The 19,065-nt window shown below is 42.8% G+C and overlaps 2 protein-coding genes across 3 annotated transcripts in view; both read right to left on the bottom strand.

Moving 5' to 3' along the window:
- Nucleotides 1-284: 284 nt before the first annotated feature.
- Nucleotides 285-5,777, bottom strand: LOC142775422 (uncharacterized; the record flags this gene model as incomplete). The annotated part of the gene is made up of 3 exons (XM_075876818.1): nt 285-662; nt 971-1,199; nt 5,535-5,777. Coding segments are annotated over 3 exons (630 nt in total), but the record flags the coding sequence as incomplete, so codon positions are not given.
- A 140-nt stretch (nt 5,778-5,917) lies between these two features.
- Nucleotides 5,918-19,065, bottom strand: part of LOC119161807 (uncharacterized) — a 28,977-nt gene continuing 15,829 nt past the window's right edge. For both annotated transcript variants that reach the window (XM_075880117.1, XM_075880118.1), the window contains one exon: nt 5,918-5,970. Coding sequence is in view for 1 of the 2 variants with exons in the window: in XM_075880118.1 (XP_075736233.1) it covers nt 5,953-5,970 (18 nt within the window). In the remaining variant the exon portion in view is untranslated. The remainder of the gene's footprint in view (nt 5,971-19,065) is intronic.

Below are 19,065 nucleotides of genomic sequence, written 5' to 3'. Positions count from 1 at the left end.
TCAAGTTTAATTAGTCTATTACTTGGTGTATATAACAAAGGTAGATGTATGGCCAGAGTATCTACTCCAGATTTGACGCTCTAGAAAGCTGGGGTACACAACAGTACAATTGTGTGACGTACGTGCACACACAAATCATATTGCTGCAGGTATGATCGAGCCAGCCGTATAATATAATATATATATATATATATATATATATATATATATATATATATATATATATTTATATATATATATATATATATACAAACACACACACATCTGCCTGTACAGCAGGTGAATTCGCTAAAATATCAGGTGAGTGTAAGATGTTACACAACAGCCACAGCATTTGAACACTGGCAAGCACTGCAGGAACAGCAGCAGGAAGGATTTAATAATTAGCACAATAAAGCTAAGTTGAATGGCTTATGTGTGTATTGATCCCAGGGCTGCATGGCGATGCACATATGGCAGCACCACGCATGCACAGGCACGTTCCTCTTTTTATACTTACAAAAGTCACAAACACATAATGCTGTAAAAACGACTAGTTTTATTGGAGGACCGCATTTTTTTTTCTTCTGCTCTCAGCTCAGCAAGCTTGGTGGCCATTGAAGGCACCAGGAGTTTTTCTGAGCACTCCCACCCTTTCCCTTTGGCCGTGCTTTTCGTGTACGCTGTAAATAGAAAATCAGATTAACATGTACCATGATGTGTACACAAACTCATTAGATAAGCCCCGCAAATAAGCTCTATTAAATTTATTGCAATAGTCCCTAATAATGAATACAAGGCCTGAATAAAACGAATTGATGATTGGTTTTGGCACTATACGTTGAATATGTTCATATGGTCAAACCCCCGACAACGAAAAATTCTTGGTTATGTAGTTTAAATGCCATTACTTGAATCAAGCATAAATTATACCTTAAAGTACATAGCAAGTTCGGATAATCGATATTCATTAGCAGAAACATATGTTTACCTAAAATGGCATCAATTGCAGCAGCGTGAAGAGGAGGCCGTTGGGCCTCTGGTTTGTGCGTCCCTTTGGCCTTCTGGCCCTTCATTGAGCAAGTCAAGAGGGAATGCCTGTTGAAAACCGCAGGGAGGAGCCCCCGGGCCAATGCAGTTGGTGTTTTCGCTGATTTCAGCACAGCATGCAGTGCCCGCGTCTCAACAAAGATTGAGCTCCACGGCTGCAGTTCCACAACCTGTGGACACATATAAAAAAGTGAAAATTAGGCGAAACTCATGCAGCAGACAAGTGTCAGCTTTTATTAATTATTCTTGTATATATAGCTTGCCCTTAAGCCAATATTGTACGATCCTGCAAGGCGCAGAGTCAACGCACGCAAAGCACTTTTGGGAACAATAATTTGCTAATGCATCACTAAATCTTTAATGCATATATACATCATGCCGCACTGTTGCTCATGTGGAACACTTGTAGACGCCATCGACTGGCCAGAACGCAAGCTATATAGCTCTGACTAGTTGACTAATGTTGCTAACGCTAGGGGGAACGAAAATGAGACATGCATGAATCGCAGTGCAGTCCTGCCATAGTGCACACATTTATGACAAAAAGAATATTAATACTAATATTTGAGATTATGCCCCAAAACCCCAATATGACACCGTAGTGAAAGTCTAGCTCTGGAAAATTGGACCACCTGGAGCTCTTTAACATGCATGGACATCGTACGTGGAGTAAGCACTAGCAATAAATTCACGGACAACTGTCGAAGTAATGTGTGAAACGTAAATCGAGACGAGCGAATACGTACACCATTGTCCAACGGCACTTAAGGTGTACATTAGTGTTTAAAATAACTCTTTTGCTTATTTCCCTTCACTCTTTAATGTTTTCTACAATCGCTAACAGATCATTTGGTTCGGCTCAGAAAGTCGCAATACAAAGTTTATGAAACGATGAAAGCACAAACACTGATGTGTGTGTTGATTCGTGTCGTCAAGCTTGTGTCTAATCACTGCACTGGATAACGAACGGGTGTATGACAAAGTAGCTTGAAATCCCACGTAGAAGCAACACAAAGAGAAAGTGAAAATAAACGTCTTATACACTTCGAAGCATGGCATGATAGCGTAAGTACCTTTCAGCGCAGCGAGCCACCATTGGCGATATGCCAAAAGTGTGCCCATAGTTAGTAAAATGGTTGTCGCACTTAAAAAAATTCATTTAAAGAAGAATCACAATGAATGTACGTGTTCAGGTAGCCACCTGGCCTCAGCGATTGTAGGTCGATTATTCAAAACAAATCGACTACCACAAAAAAAAGTGGTTGTGATAAAACTGCCCCAGTTATTGTCGCAAAATCGACCAATCGAGAGATGACGTGCCATCAAAAAAATGCTAGTGGTACGTTGCTGAGCCAAAGAACACATGTCATGCGGGTCTTTCTCCCATGCAGCTTGGAATGTGCTCGTTCGATAATCTTGAAATTACACGCAGTTAGATTTACGTAGCCTCAGGCATTGTAACTCATGTTACACTCTTCTCTACTGAATCGGTGCATGACACCTATTCAACGTTCAACATTACCCGAGAATAAAGCGCACTGTGCCTTTCATGCTCACCCTGGGCGACTCTTCACGCTTTCGCACTAATTCATGTCTTTGCTGTGTTGTTTGTACGTGGTTAGCTTTTGTTCCACCTACTATGCACTGCTGTACTTATCTACATCTTTGTCATCTGCATACTACAAAAAAGAGAGAAAGAAAGAAACATCTTAGAAAGCCCGCCTATCTGTGAGATTACTTCAATACCACCATTCGCACCTTACACATCTGATTTTTTTTCTCTCTCATTCTGTTCGCCATGAAATGTGAGACAGTCGACAAGTCTAGACAGAAAAGCTTAGTGGCTGACAGCACTTTGCGCTACACAGCATTTACCATGCGTACGCACATGTTCTTGCACCAGTAAAAATATAAAAACCTAGCTTTCATCGATGGATTACGTGCATGACAGTGCTACAACAAAGGCCTTCTATTAACCAGGCCTTTGTTGTAGCACTGTCTTGCACGCATGTTTTTTTTTTTCAGACAACAAATAACGACTGCCTTACGTCGGTCACCAAAATGCCACATAAACACTAAAGACAATGTAAAGAAGATGAAATTTCCAGTGAAATTATGCAACATTATATATAGGCCATGCAATCTGAAATAATTTTCAACGTCTCAGCTTTTTAAAGCAGTCTTAAATTTAGGCACACAGTTGAGCACAGTAACTATATTTCAAGTACAGTTTAAGTACCAATGTATCGCAGTGTATGTGATAGTACTATAGTCGAAGCCCGCTACAACGAACACTGCTTCAGCGAAATTTCCACTACAACGAAAAATTTACGATTCCCCATCAGCAGTCCATAGGAGTCGACACATAAATATTGTTGCTACAACGAACATTTTTTTTTTCGATCGTCTACTTCAACGAAATTTTACGATGAAATTCCTGGCTCAGATACTTATTGCTATGTATTAAACCATATCCTTAACAATTCGATGCATTTTCAGAGCCTTAAAATGCGTCAAAAATGTCTAAAACACTTGTTGGCACCACCAGAAACCGCTGCTGTTCAGCAAGCATGGGCGCCGCCATTGCTCGATAGTGATGGCAATGAAACTGCCCTGCTTTTGTTTTGTCACTGGCTTGCTTTTGAGCCGCAGACGGTCCAAAGCTGAAGCTCAGTCACTCAGTTTATGGTGTCCTTCTCGCAGCTGCTGAGTGCAACCGCGGGGCGATGCTTTTTCCGATTCCTATACTTATCATTATCTTCGCGCCTGGCCAGTGTGATAACTATTCAGTGGCTGTTCCTCCGCATTATCGATAAAATCAGCTAGTTGCGAGTGATGGATGATAAGAATGGCATAGAATAATGCAAAAGTCACCGCTCCACGATACCCTACCTCCATGTCGGCATTGTCGGACACTTTTGATGGCGGACAGCAGCTGGTGTTACAAGTTAATGCAACTGTTTGGCTCGTTCATGAAAGTGGTTGTAGGCGTTGTTTCAGCGTGCTTTTCACCATGGTCTCGCTATGCATTGGTGAGAATCAAGACGTGACACTGCTGGGAAAGAATAGGAAGCAGCAGACATTTTTTGAATTTTGAGAATAAACGTTTCTTTGTTTAGCTAGCTCAGATTAGCGATATTTTTTCGATTTCACTACAACGAAATTTTTTCCGCGTCCTGTCATTTTCATTGTAGCGGGGTTCCACTGTATTTCTATAGGGCCAGATAAACAGAACTAAACCCCCTTGCATGATCGGTAAACTACAGTGCCGTAGTTGTACACCTACCAACAGCGCGCAAGTGCATGGCCTAGAGCCTGTGGCGTTTTTTTGTTTTTTTACAGCCAAGTCGCTATAGAACGCTGCGTTCACACAGCATTTAATAGTCCTCATGTTTCGGAGGATGCCAAGAGCATTTTGCGATATGTTTGACACAGAAAGCGGCACCCATTCTGAAATTATTCTGCTGAATGTGGAGGGCCTGACGACAATAAACAGCACTCTGGAAAGTTGCACTCGCCGATCTTATGACAATGCATTAGCAGCCAAGCAGGATCAAATGCTTTTGTACGTCATTTCAGGCATACGTAGAAACAGTTACATTCGCGCTGACACGACCAAACAAACCACACTTTAAGAATGTGCATGACCTACGCGCACATAGAAACGCGACGTGGCTAGCAGAGGACCCAAGGAACAATCCACACTTCACCGTTTCGGCCAGTTGTCGCCAGGCGATGACTCTGCTTGGTCTCGCGGCGAATAGACTACTTTCTGGAGCTACACAGTGGCATTTGAAAACTCCGGCACACAAGGCCTACATTAACAAGCATGATAAGAAGATAGGTTAATTTCCAAAAAAACTATGCTTACCTCTTAAATATTATTTTATCCACCTAATTCATACCAGAGCTATCGCAGGGCTTTATCTTTTATCAATCAGCGGCTACAAATACTGTCATCGAAGGCCTTCATAATAAGTCTATGAGACTGTCTCCACTTTAATTAGAAAAGCTTGTGTGGAGGCTAGTTGGAACATACTGCAGGAAAAGGCTGCGCTGCAAAGTTAACGACGAAAAACTGGATTGACACAGAGAAAACGCATCTAACAACTGAAGTTTATTGAAACAAATAGCCAAAAAAAGGGGGGTGGAGTAACATACAAGGGAAGTTTGGCGCACACCTTCGATAGCACTTACAGATAGACAAGTGGCATGTTTACAGATCATGACAAATAAGATAAGCAAAAAATAGGAGTTTGATAAAAGCATGTGTATTATTACATAGATAGCATACCAGTAGGATCATGCGTGGTTTTCTTCCAGTAGCCACTCCCTTGTACGTTACTCTACCTTCTTTTTTTGGCTATTTCTTTCAATTACCTTCAGTTGTTCGATGCACTTTCGCTGTGTCATTCCCGTTTTGTGTCCTCAACTTTGCAGCACAGCCTTTTTCTCCACTTTAACTACACCTGTGCACAATGAAAGCCTTATATATAGAGACTTACATCAGGGTCACTCCAACAGAACAGCAACTGCGTGGCTGTCCCAGAACCAGGTTCCCTGCTTGGGCCCGCAGGGCTGCAGCTATAAACTGGCCTGTCTTCTTCAGCAGGGCAGGCTGGTGAACAGCTGCTTGTCCTCGAGGCCAAACATGGCCCCTGCTCTTTTTCAGCCTGCAGGTATGGTGACTCGCAGGTATGGTGACTCGCAGGTCCGGTGACTCGTGGTGTGGGTCGCAGGTCCGTTGAGGTTCACGCGCATCTGCTGATGTTGGCAGCGTTGCTGAAACAATTCGTTTCAGCACGGCAGGCCGGTCTATTGCGCCCATTTTTTTGGCCGCACCACGCTTCTTCTCCTCCGCTTCCCCGCGACTTCGGCAAGCTGTGCATTTTGTCAGTTCTTTGACAAGTGCTTCCGCACTTTTCAAATAGCCATCAAGTTCTGGATAAAGCAAAAAAGGCCACTGTCAGCATACACATGTAAATGTAAGTGACAGTGAAAAAAAATGTCAAGCTGACAATTTCAGCTAAATACTTATTGTTAAATGAAACGCTGGAGCCAAACAAAATACAAAGATGATTCTTGCCAACTAGACTAAAAAGGCAACTCGGCCAGTAATCAGTGTCTATACTTGCAGTGCATTAAGTACAGGCTGCATTAATTGCTGCCCTTGGTCAACAAGCAAACACAGTACAGCCTTGATTATGAATGTGAGGTGACCATGCGAAACCATTCTATAATTTAGATGTATTATCGATGCATTAAGAACATTGGAACTGACATTTAGCTTTGGCCAAAAAATGGGTACAAGCTAACTGAATAAGCCTGACCTTTGAGATCCTCAACCCTAACAATTATTATTATCACTAAGCCCTGCATGACCCTGCCCAAGTCCAAGGAAGGTAGAATTGACTATTATTTTTGAAGTCTGAGCTAAGAATTTAGTTCAAGGAGGTGTGAGCGAATCTTCTTTCTCGACATTAAATGGACACTAATGTCAACTATTAAGTCGACGTTGGTTGTTGAAATGGTGGCCAAGAAACCTCGTAGTGTTACTTTTGTGCCGAGGAAGGGCCTATTTTGAAATAGAATCACGTTTTAGTGGTCCGCATCGGGTTAGCGCCCTTTAAGTTACCCGCCTCAAAAAGTGCACCAACCGGTCCATCTCACGCCACTGTTGCCGTGCACAACGTTGCCCGGCTTTACTGCGCTAGTAGCAGCAGACCGAAAGCAGTGGGAGCCACAGCAGCAAAAACGGCCGTTGATCAATTTCCCTCCATTAGCTCCGAAATCGCAGACGCTTTTGTTTCAACTGCGCCCCACTAGAGGGCACCACCTGTCTCGCGTACCCACGCGAAAATTGAATTTTGGAACCACTCGCGCAATTCGCAATAGTAACGTCCGGCGGTTTCCTTTTCCATGAATCAAACATAAACGAGCAAGCAGCCTTTTATTGAGTATTTGATGCACAGAAAGTTCTTTATTTAGTGCAGTTAGATCGATCACTGGTGATTAATTGTTGGCGGTCCGTCTGATGTCATCGGGATCATTTTTAACCGCTTGTGTTCTTGTGCAATTACCTTAATTTCTCTATAAGTAGGGCACTGCTGTTGATAAAATTGTCATTTTAGGTATTGTCATACATTGAGCTTTCACTCACGTAAATTGTTATTCGAGTTTGTGTCTTTTCAAAAAAAAGAAATCAAATCTTTTCGATGCAGAGAATAGTTTGTGCCGTGTCGCAAGTCTGCTCGGCCTTCTCACAGCAGAAAAGATGGCGCAATATATGGAGGCAGAAACTTGACCAGTTCTGAAAACTAATCAACAGGTGTGGGTGTTTCGGTAAGCCACACTGTTAGGGTATGGTATTCTTGGGACCGTCGTTCGGGAGAAGTCTTTGAAAGAAGGAACTTCGCACTTGCAGCCCGTTGTATGCATGACTGCCCTAACCCGTTCGGTGAGGGGCACACCCATCCAAAGTATCAGAAGGTCCTAAGTCACTTCATGCGTGCGCCGAGAACGCACAGACGGATAGGTGAGGAAGTGCAAAACATTTTTTTAATAAATCTTTTAGTAAAGCTGACTAAATATTAGGGGTGCGCACATTATGTGAATAAATATGGTGTGCTGTCATTTTTCTACTTAGTTCGAACGTTGGGCTGGGACAACGCTAAGGGTGCCATGCATACCAGGGTAGTTCAGGTTGCAGGATAATGATAAAAATAACATTGTTTTCCCAGTGTTTAATTGTAAGGGCAGCTAGATCAAATCAGCCACTGAATTCCTACCCTGGCATAGAACAGTACCTGCATATCCGCAATTGAAAAACAACAAACACCACTTGAACAAGGCAGCAGGTAGAAGTTCCATCTTTCAAGAAATCAAGCTCTCCCACTTGAAGATGTTGCTATCAAGCAGCAGAAGCAATGCTGCAATATTTTCCAAGCCGTACATTTTCTATGTCATTACTATGAAAACTTATAACCACACGCACCAATACTGCCGGTGCCCCCAAGCAGATAAATTTGTTGAAGGAAGCAGGGCCACAACCAGAGCCTTATCTCCATATTCACAAGCCTAACTTAACCTTATCCTTATGACTTGAGTCAAGCTTAGCCATAAGTCCGCACTTATCCTTGCACTTATCGCGGAACTTTCTTTGAACCTAAGTAAAGTTCAGTCAAGGTAGCCTATGACCTACCTTTAGGCTTTCTGAAACAACATGGGGGGGGGGGGGGAGGACAACTTGCGTATTTTGTTTATTATGTGGGCTGCAAATAGTAAATATTGAACGGCACAGCGTACGCGTACACGTCACTGACACGGCGAGTCCTGACCGATAGGTGGGACCTGGTTGAGACCTATGACAAACAGGACATTTTTTGCCGCCCCTGCTTTACAAAAAGTGCCGTGAAGAATCTGCTCGCTATGCTGTTTCTGCAGAAATATACCCATGGTCGTGAGTTCAATGTGCCATGTCTCATCCAGCTGCTCATCACACTGCGCTTTTATGGAGTTGGCACGTTCCAACTTGGAAGTAATGACCTTGTCAATATCTCGTAGCCGACCATGTCACAAGTATTCAGTCGAGCGGATACCTGCTATGGTTGAAAACACTTTCAATTCCTTTTTTCATTCTGTGTTTTCAAACGATCAAGGTGATGAATTTTATATGGAGGCTCATTCGGAACAGATCGAGCTTGTTTCTTTTGAAGGAGTTTTTGAAATGCTTCTGCGATTAGATCGTAAGTGCACTACTGGCCCGGATGAAATCCCGAACGCCTTTCTGCGTCGCTATGCAGAATCTTTATCTCGGTTTTTGACAGTCATTTTTCGTGAATCTTTTCGGACGTCCGTGCTGCCCCATGATTGGCTTATGGCTAGGGTAATTCCAGTTTTTAAAAATGGAGACCGTTTCCATGCTGACAATTATCGACCAATTTCCTTAACGTGCTGTTGTTGCAAGATGATAGAACATATTGTAGCTAACCATATTCTTAATGTACTGGAAAAAAATAAAACATTGAGTCCCTTCCAACATGGTTTTAGAAAGGGATTTTCTACCGTTACGCAGTTGGTCACCGCCGTTCATAGTTTTAGTTCAATCTTAGATCACTCCGGGCAAATTGATGTTTTGTTTTTAGACTTAAGCAAGGCATTCGACAGGGTTCCTCACGGTAGCCTTCTTTTAAAACTTAAACAAGCAGGAATTCCTTCTACACTTGTAAATTGGGTCAATTCATATTTGAAAGATCGAACGCAATTTGTAGACATCGATGGTGCTTGTTCCTCTTCTCTAACAGTGACATCAGGTGTGCCCCAGGGAAGTGTGCTGGGGCCCCTGCTTTTTTTGTTGTATGTTAATGATTTAGTGTCTGTGGTTGGTGATACTGTGAATATTGGAATGTTCGCGAATGATATCATGATTTATACTGAAGTACAGTCTGCTTCTGATCAAAATCGGCTAGATAGGGCTTTACGTGACATATCATCTTGGTGCGACAAATGGGGCATGAAAATTAGCACTACAAAAACAGTTCTTTTACGTATAACCAGGAAACGAAACCCCATAACTTTCCGGTACAAAATTAAAAACACCTTAATCGAGGAGGTTAGTAAGTTTAAATACCTAGGTATCGTATTGAACTCCAGATTAGATTGGAACGACCACGTTCAGCAGGTAACTTCTTCAGCGCTAAAAAAACTTGGTCTTTTATGGCATAAACTTCGAGGTACACCTAGTAACGTTAAGCTTTTAGCGTATAATTCCATAATTAGGCCTAAACTGGAGTATGCAGCGGTTGTTTGGGACCCGCACATGAACAAAAACATTAACGAATTGGAGAAGGTTCAGAGGAGGGCTGTTCATTTTATTTATAAAAAACATAAAAGAAGTGATTCTCCGTCAGGTATCATGGCACTCAATAAAATCCAACCACTACACATTAGATGCCAAATTGCCCGCTTAGCTTTTATGGAATCCCTAATTAAGTGTAAGACTGGATTATCACCCACTCCATTCATTAGTCCGTCCACCACGAGGAAAACACGACACACACATAGCCACAGTTTATCCCCATTCTTTGCCCGAACAAATACCTTTAAGTTTTCATATTTTCCACGCACGGTAGATGACTGGAATAAATTGCCAGAAAGAATTTTTAGTGGAAATTTTATGACAGCCCTACACGATCATTTTAGAAACTTTTAATTACTGACGTTCGGGTTTTTAGCAATGTTTCTTGAAGTTGTGCGTGATTTTCTAGTTTTATTTGGATTGGAAACCCTGCTATGTTTGTGCGAAAAGTCGGTTTCACCGTGGCTTGTTTATTTTGTAGTTCCAAGTGAATTTTGCGTTTTGTTGCTTCATTGTTTTTGTTACATTGCATTGCATTGTATGTGCGTGACTATTCTTTTTTTCTGCCCGTCCTGCTTGGACCATTAAATTGGTCTGCAGTATTGTATAAATAAATAAAAAAAAACTTCCAGTTACGAGTGTGCCCCTGTTTCGTCGTTCTCTTCTATAGTTCTTGTTACGTACTGCGTCCCATAATTTGTTTAATTTGAATAAATCGTTACCAACTGACCAATTGGCTTTTTTTTACAAGACCAAAGGTCGACAAAAATGTGGTGCTCACTCGGACAGGCTCGAAAAATGAAATTTGTGCTCAGGGAACACTCCCACTCTGACTAACCAAAGTTTCCTCAACCGTACTCAAGACTCCCACAAATGTTTTACTACCTGAATAACTGAGGTTAAGGACAAAAAACGAATCTTTTTGCCCGGCGTCAAAATGGCCTATTGTTGGAATACCAAGCTGTCTGTCTCGCTGAAGGAAATTTATTGAACATGTAAGTTTCTTAGGCATTTTGCACCGGCTTTCAAGTGCATGAGTATACAGGCACCACTTCGGTCTAGGCCAGGGATTCTCAATCATGTTGATCACAAGAAACTTTACTGAGCAGGGGTGTATCCGTGGAAGGGGGCTTATGGGGCTCCAGCTTTGCTTCTCCCCCTCCCCTCCCAACAGAAAGTTTTTTTTCGTATTGTAATGTATCAAAAGCGAGAACTGCTACTTGCACCGGAAATCAATGTGGATTTTTTCCATATTTCCTTTTATCAGTAAAAACACACAAGGGCGAACGTTATTGTCCCTAGAGTGCCCTGTGTAACTACGGAGCGCAAGATACTGTAAGAAGTTTTCTGCGGATTGGGGTGCAGTGTCGTGGATTACCATTTTGCGACGCAGTGAGACGCTGATTTACAGGCTCCTCTCTCATGCTCAGCCGAGCCACCCACAAGCAACTATTATTGACTAGCCGGGGTGCTATTGATCTTGTTTATATTTGGGCTAGGCTGAAGTCAACCTTCTACAATCATGACTTCACCTTGCTTTTGGAACATTTTTGCTTTTTTTCGGGATTAGCTGCAGAAATTGTGTTGCCAATTGCGGCTGGAATTTTCAACACGTAATGATTATATGTTTCTTTAGCTGCTTACCGTCGACATCTCTTTCCCTTGTACCTGTACGGGAATTGAAGAGTTGTTTCTAAACAAATACAACCATCGTACTACCTAAACGAATGAAATTGTGTGTGTATCGCACGTGCTGGGAACCAATACATCACTCTATTACCGTATGAAATTGTGAATTCAGGATATGTATACATCTATTAAGACGATGGAGACGTGAGGAATTCCACCGTCGCTGTCGCTGCTGAATAGAGGGGACTCGGCAGATATAATTTAGGGCGTGTGGGAAAAGACAACTAGGTGGACGTGATTGAAAATATAATAAGGGCCCTACTTCCCCATGTAGAGAGTCTGGCGGGATCGCAAGTTAAGTAAGCACTCATTGTTCTGCTAAACGGTCCAGTTGATGCTTCTAGCCCTGCTTGGCTAGAAGCATCATCAAGAATTTAGCATAACCGATAACACATAGCCTGTTAGTAACAGTGAAATCGAGCCTGGGAGCGTCCTTTTTGAGGGGTTACACATATTTACGAAACTGAAAAAGAGATTATGACCGCTCTTACGGAGCCTTTGTTGAAAAGTTACATAAAAGACAGACAATTGAGCATGCCACTCTGAGTGCGAGAATCTCATTTTTTAGTATTTTAGCAGCTGATGCCAGCTATGCTGAGGCGCAAATATGAGCTCTATTGCGCCATTCAGCTAGTGACGGCATGAGAGTTGCCTGGAGAGCTTCAATCTCGAGAAAACAGTGCTGACCAATGAAAGAATGATTGACAGCACTATGCGGGATTGCTAAATTCATTGGGATTTATGAACGCTGACAGACATCCATAAACTCTGAGAATGTCATGCTGCATATCATGGAAACCTGTAAACTTAGGCGTGATGCACTTGCAAATGAGTCGTGAATGACTTTTCAAGCACCACGTGACCAAGAGTAAGCGTGCAGTTCCTTCAGGTAGACGGGATGACAAGTCTGCGTGCTGTGGTTCTGTCATGTGGAAGCGTGATGGAGCCGTGTAAGCGTGTGCGGCGGATATTACACGGTTACCACCCCGCGTTAAACACGCGTAAACCTTTGTCATCAAGCATATACAAATCTATTAGGGGAGCGGCTGTATGCTGCGCCTACTGCCCGAAAGGTGAACATGCGCACTCGCAAACACGAACATGACATGTGCATACGCATGCTCATACACCTTCTCCCCACGTCCCCTGAGAGGAATACGAAACTGCTTCACGGAAGGCTGTCGATGATCGTTTGAAAGTCTGCTCTAAGCCATATTTGTTGCGGATTCAGCCGAGAGCTGTGGTGGTGTTTGACTAACGCAGCGCAAAACATTTCTCCGTGTTCACCTCTGCAGACATTCCTGGCGTTAAATGAGAGTTGATAGAAGCACACCAATTATGATTGTATATTGTTATGTGAGAAAATCCGCCACGCTCTGAGGACTTGGGGGAAGCATTTCTACATGAATGCTGCATATACTGAGGCAACTGAACTGCCGCTCATAGGCGATTTAAATAAAAGTAAGAAAGTTTGCCATGCTCCGCTTGTACTCTATGGCAGCAGATAATAATGATTTGCAATAGTTTCTTGAGTGCTTGTTACATATAAGGTGCGAAAGGTCCCTTAATGACGCATTTTTTTAGCGGAGGGTGACAAACTGCTGTAAGTGAAATGACACACTATTTCTCTCTCTCTTTAACATGCATTCGCTTTCAGTTTTTTCTGATCAGTTTTAAGGCCAAACCAGTGAGTTCCTCAGAGATGTTGCGTTTCAACATGTGTGCTGTTTTTTTCGCTTTTTTCCCCTGAAAGTCCTGTGTCACGTACTCGTCACTTGCATCCACACTTATATATATATGCGCCTAAAAGCATTTTTTTACAGACACATTCAAGGGACCCTATAGAACCTTGAATTTGCTGCGTGGAAAAGAAAGCTTCTTTTTAGCGGAAGTGAGCATGAAAGATTTGATATGAGTGAAGAGTCGTATGCAGAAAACTCGCTAGTTATTTGCCTATGCTTGTATTACATGAAAGAATTGACATATCGAGCCGCATATGGCCAAGTGCTTACCTTCGGTCAACCTGTCATAAAACCGAGTTGAAGCAATCAGTCATCAGGGTAAGATTCAGGAGTTTGTTCCCTGCATTACACTCTTAAGTTGACGATGTAAGTCGACCTAAGGTTTTTCAGTAACATAAAAGTATTTCAGCAGTAAATTTTGTAACTTCAGTTTTTAGCAATTGGCTAGGTGCGTCGCGTTTTCTAGGAGTGTATTCTGTATGAATAAAATAAATATATGGGTCGTATGTTTTACGATACTTATAGTGACCGCATTTCTTACAATATAAAGCCAGATAAATATGATTTTATTACGTGCTTTTGGTAAACAATAGGGTACACTGAATGCTTGATGGGTAAAATATTAGGCTATCGTGCCATACCTCGTTTTTAGGATTCGCTGTAATGGAACGCCAAGTGTGGCACAGCGTGTTTGATATAACATTTGTCTATTTGTGAAAAAATAGAGAAAGGCTTGTTCACGCTTTATATTGTTTTGCATCCTTGAAATGCACATAGGCTTACCGAAACATTTTCTCGAGAACTAGAGTAGTTTGAGAGTCATTGGCGGAAGTGTCTTGCCTATAATCTCTCTGCAAAACGTTCAGCAACTTCTCTGCCTTCCTGGGGCCAAGTTGGAGAGGAGAGAACAGCATTGTGGGCGAAGTTTCCTTCGGAGAAGCTACCCAAGCAGACATGTGCTGACTGGTGTGTGCGCCGGACAGAGAGGCGAGGGGTCGCCCTCAGTCAGTTCCTTCGCTCCTCTGGCGCACATGCTCAGTGCCGTCTTTAAGCGTGCATAATCATCACGCTATAGTAAGCATAGAAAAAGTGTCCCGTATGTTACGCCTGTCATGCATGAAGAGGGGCTTGCTGATCACTCATAGCAGGTGTGATCGGTAAGCTTGGAGATAAATCACGCATGCTTTAGCGTGTAAAAAATTTAAAACACACGCATAGGTAAGCATAGGATTTCAGAGTGTGCAATCAAAAAAAAAAACTGGCCCCGTATCTGCATGTATTCCTGAAATGTCGTCTAAAGACGATCGTCTTGCGTGTGGAGAGAGTGAACGAAACATTTATTTGATGTCCGGCGCAAGAAAATCGGTGAATGGTATTCCGGAGGAGCTGCGTTAGAGTGCCTCGAGCGGGCAGCAAAGGCTCACGAGCGCATCAAGTCATGTCGCACGGCAGCCATGAGCGCCATCTGGCAGTTTCTGTCTCAGAGGTGATAAGGTGTAGAATGCGAGGCGACGGGTAGGTGCCACCACCATCTCATCTTAGCAAAGCGTTTGAAACACTTCCCGTTCCGTGCAAGCGTTGCATGGTAAGCGCAGCGTGATAAGCGCTACGGTCCTTAAAATTACGTATGTATGCGTTTTCTAGTAAGAGATGCATATGCAGAATATATGCGTGTTGTTCTGGTGCCCCATACATGCGCAATAATTGCTTTTTAATTGACAATTGAACAAGCATGAACGCTCAACCTTGAGCAACATTGGTGGTCGCTGCGGATAGGGTCAGACGTTTCAAGTACGCGATGCCAGTAAAAGTAAACAAACAGACAAATTTACAGACAGACAGAACAAAATTTTTGCGTCGGAGGTCCCCAAGAAAGACTATTGTCTTTGAAAATACCATGCCTAAATGAGGCTAAACTGTAAATCTAAGAGGGATGCGCATAAATGAGCTGTAGATGTTATTTAAAGCACCATGGGACCAAAAACAAGCGCGCGAATCTTTCAGGTCCGTGCGAGGGCAAGGTTGCGTGCCATGGTTTTGCAATGTGCAAGCTTGAGGGAGCCCTGTACGCGCATACAAAAATATCAAACGCTTACAATTCCGCGGTGAACACGCGTAAACATCTACCATCACGCATATAGAAATATTAATAAGGAAGACGCGATATGCGGTGCCATCTACCCCGAGATCGAATATGCGTACTAACAACCACGAATGTGATGAGGTGCGTGCGCATGTGCATACGACTTCACACCGCGCCTATTGCGAAGAACACAAAATATCACCTCGTGAGGTGGTCAAAGCGTGTGCGTTTGAATGGCTGTTCTCAGCCATACTTCTTGCGGATTCAGCAGTGGGCCGTCACGACGTTTATTCAATGCAGCGCAGAGATTTCGGCCGTGTTCACTTCTACAGACATTCATCACATTCAAAGTTAGTGGTGCGAGCACACAAATTATGATCGTGACGTGTTTATGAGACAAAAGTAACGGTGTCTAATGACTCTGCGCAGGATTTCCACATGAATGGTGCGCATACAGTGACTGCTCAACTGGCAGTAATGGACGATAAAGTATATAGGTATGAACGTTATTAATGCTTCGCTCTTAATCTACATCAGCAAACATTAGGCATTTACAACAGTTTCTTGCCTGCCTGCTGCATGTGTGGTAAGAAAGCTGACCAAATGAAGCAGTTTGTTCTGCGGAGGGTGACAATGAAAGCAAGAGCTTCAGAACAACAACAATCACAACATCATCATCACAATTTTCATCAGCCTGCTTACGTCTACTGCAGGACAAATGCCTCTCCCATGTTTCGCTAGTCAAATTTGTCCTGTGCTTGCTGATGCCACTTTATACCGGCAAACTTGCTATTCCCATCTGCCTACCTAACTTTCTGACTCCCCTTAACCCGCTTGCCTTCTCGGGGACACCAGTCAGTTACCCTTAATGACCAGTAGTTATCCTGCTTACGCGCTACATGCCCGGTCCATGTCATTTCCTCTTCTTGATTTCAACTATGATATCTTTAACCACTGTTTGTTCTCTGACCCACTATGCTCTCTTCTTGTCTTTTATGGTTACACCTATCATTTTACTTTTCATCGCTCACTGCGTGGTCCTCAATTTAAGCTGAACCCTCTTTGTAAGTCTCCATGTTTCTGCTCTATAGCTAGGTACCGGAGAGTTGCAGCTGTTATATACCTTCCATTGAGAGATAGTGGCAGTGTACCAGTCATGTTTCGAGAGTGCTTGACAAACGTGCTGCACCCCATTCTTATTCTTCTAGTTACTTCAATTTCGCGGTTCAGATCCGCTGTTATTACCTGTCCTAAACAGACGTAGTTTTTCGCAACTACTGGTGCACTGTTATTTATCTCGAAGCACTGTTCTTTTCCCAGGTCGTTGTACATTAATTTCGTTTTCTGCAGAAAACTTAGGACATACCTTTCTCCTCTCCAAGTATAACTCCGTAATCATGAGTTGCAATTTGTACCCTGAGTTACTCAGCAATTCAATGTGATTGGCGAAGCGCAGGTCCTTAAGGTACTCTCCATTAACTTTTATTCCTATTTTTTACCACCCCGGGCCTTTGAAAACCCTCTGTAAGCATGTGGCAAATAGCATTGACAAGATATTTTCCCTCTGCCTTACACTCTTCTTGATTGGTACTTTATTGCTTTCCTAATGAAGCACATTGGTGGATGTTGATTCCATGTATATTTCTTCCAGGATGTTTATATATGCTTCGTTGACACCCTGATTCCACAGTGTCTGCATCACTGCTGACATTTCTACTAAATCAAACGCCTTCTCATATTTTATGAAGTATATGTATAGTGGTTGGTTGTATTCTGAGCATTTTTGTACTATTAGCAGCATGGCAATATATATATATATATATATATATATATATATATATATATATATATATATATATATATATATATATATATATATACACATATATACTAGATCTAACAGAGAATAATGCCAAGGGAAGTATAGGGGAAGATATTAGACAAAATTGTAATGTAAATAAGAAGAAAATTGGGTGAAAAGATAACTTGCCGCGGGCAGGATCGAAACCTGCGGCCTTCCAATGACGCGTTCGATGCTCTACCACTAAGCTATTATGACAGCTATCCCCCCAGCCACTTTATATGGTTTATATTTGAATTAAACGTGGGAGTGTCAGTCAGCGCCACCAGTAGGCATCGCGGCGAGTGTGGCACACTCTTTTTGAGGCTGTTTGGCGTCGCGTAGCACGTGAACTTGTTTCGAGTGGGCAGCTGACCAATAGTCCCTCATATACAACCTAAAGTCACTAAGTCTGCCAGTAGGAGAGCCTCGTTAATGAATAAGAAAAAAAGTGTATACATAAGGGCTCGTGTTTCCTTGTTTTTACACAATATTAATGAGATCTAACAGACAATAATGCCAAGAAAAGTATAGGGGAAGATATATATATATATATATATATATATATATATATATATATATATATATGTGTGTGTGTGTGTGTGTATATATATATGCCAGAGACCCTGTGCCCAACCCCGCGTTTCCTGAGATACAGTTCCTTATCACTCCAATCTGCCCCGCCACAGTGGTCTAGTGGCTAAGGTACTCGGCTGCTGACCCGCAGGTTGCGGGATCAAATCCCGGCTGTGGCGGCTGCATTTCCGATGGAGGCGGATATGTTGTAGGCCCGTGAACTCGGAATTGGGTGCACGTTAAAGAACCCCAGGTGGTGAAAATTTCCGGAGCCCTCCACTACGGCGTCTCTCATAATCAAACAGTGGTTTTGGGACGTTAAACCCCACAAATCAATCAATCAATCACTGCAACACTCTAATCCAGGAAACCACTAAGAGTACAAACGAGCACCCATCTATGAACACAGCCTTTGACACTGTGATTGTAAACCTATCGGACGCGAGATTGTCACCTGAAGAAAAGAAAACTGCTATATAAAGGACTAAGCTTCTGCCTAACCATGCCCCGCCGCGGTGGTCTAGTGGCTAACGTACTCGGCTGCTGACCCGCAGGGCGCGGGTTCAAATCCCGGCTGCGGCGGCTGCATTTCCGATGGAGGCGGAAATGTTGTAGGACCGTGTGCTCAGATTTGGGTGCACGTTAAAGAACCCCAGTTGGTCTAAATTTCCGGAGCCCTCCACTACGGCGTCTCTCATAATCATTCGGTGGTTTTGGGACGTTAAACCGCACATATCATCGTCATTCTGCCTGACACCACAAAATTTTTCGATGATTTCCACTTGCTTCGAGACGTCGACACATATATATATATATATATATATATATATATATATATATATATATATATATATATATATTGTCACGGGGTGAGGGTGGGCAGAGGGTAGAAATATATTTACCGATTGTAGACGGAGTACACAGTGTCCTTGAACCAAGATGGCGGAGTGCCAACAACCCCCCACGAGCTTTTATTCAATCGTCATCTTCATCACTTTTATGGTGCCTTTGTTGATGTTAATGATGACTTGTATAATATAGCCGCCGCTGGTGAAAGCGCCGTCTCGGCGCTTAAGAAAACGTTCGATCCTGCGCAGAGAAGTACGGCTCAAGGTGGGTGACGTGTATCAGTGCACGGTAGAGACGATGAGGATGGAGTGTCCAAGGGGGCAATCTCATAAGTGACCTTGGTCAGCTGGCACAAGTCTTTGTAAGGCCCGTTGGAGCGAGCGAGGAACATTGAGGACAG

This window comes from Rhipicephalus microplus, chromosome X (genome assembly GCF_043290135.1).
Source record: "Rhipicephalus microplus isolate Deutch F79 chromosome X, USDA_Rmic, whole genome shotgun sequence".
Classification (NCBI taxonomy): domain Eukaryota; kingdom Metazoa; phylum Arthropoda; class Arachnida; order Ixodida; family Ixodidae; genus Rhipicephalus; species Rhipicephalus microplus.
The sequence above is the reverse complement of the archived record's forward strand: the minus strand, read 5'-3'. Positions and strand labels throughout refer to the sequence as shown.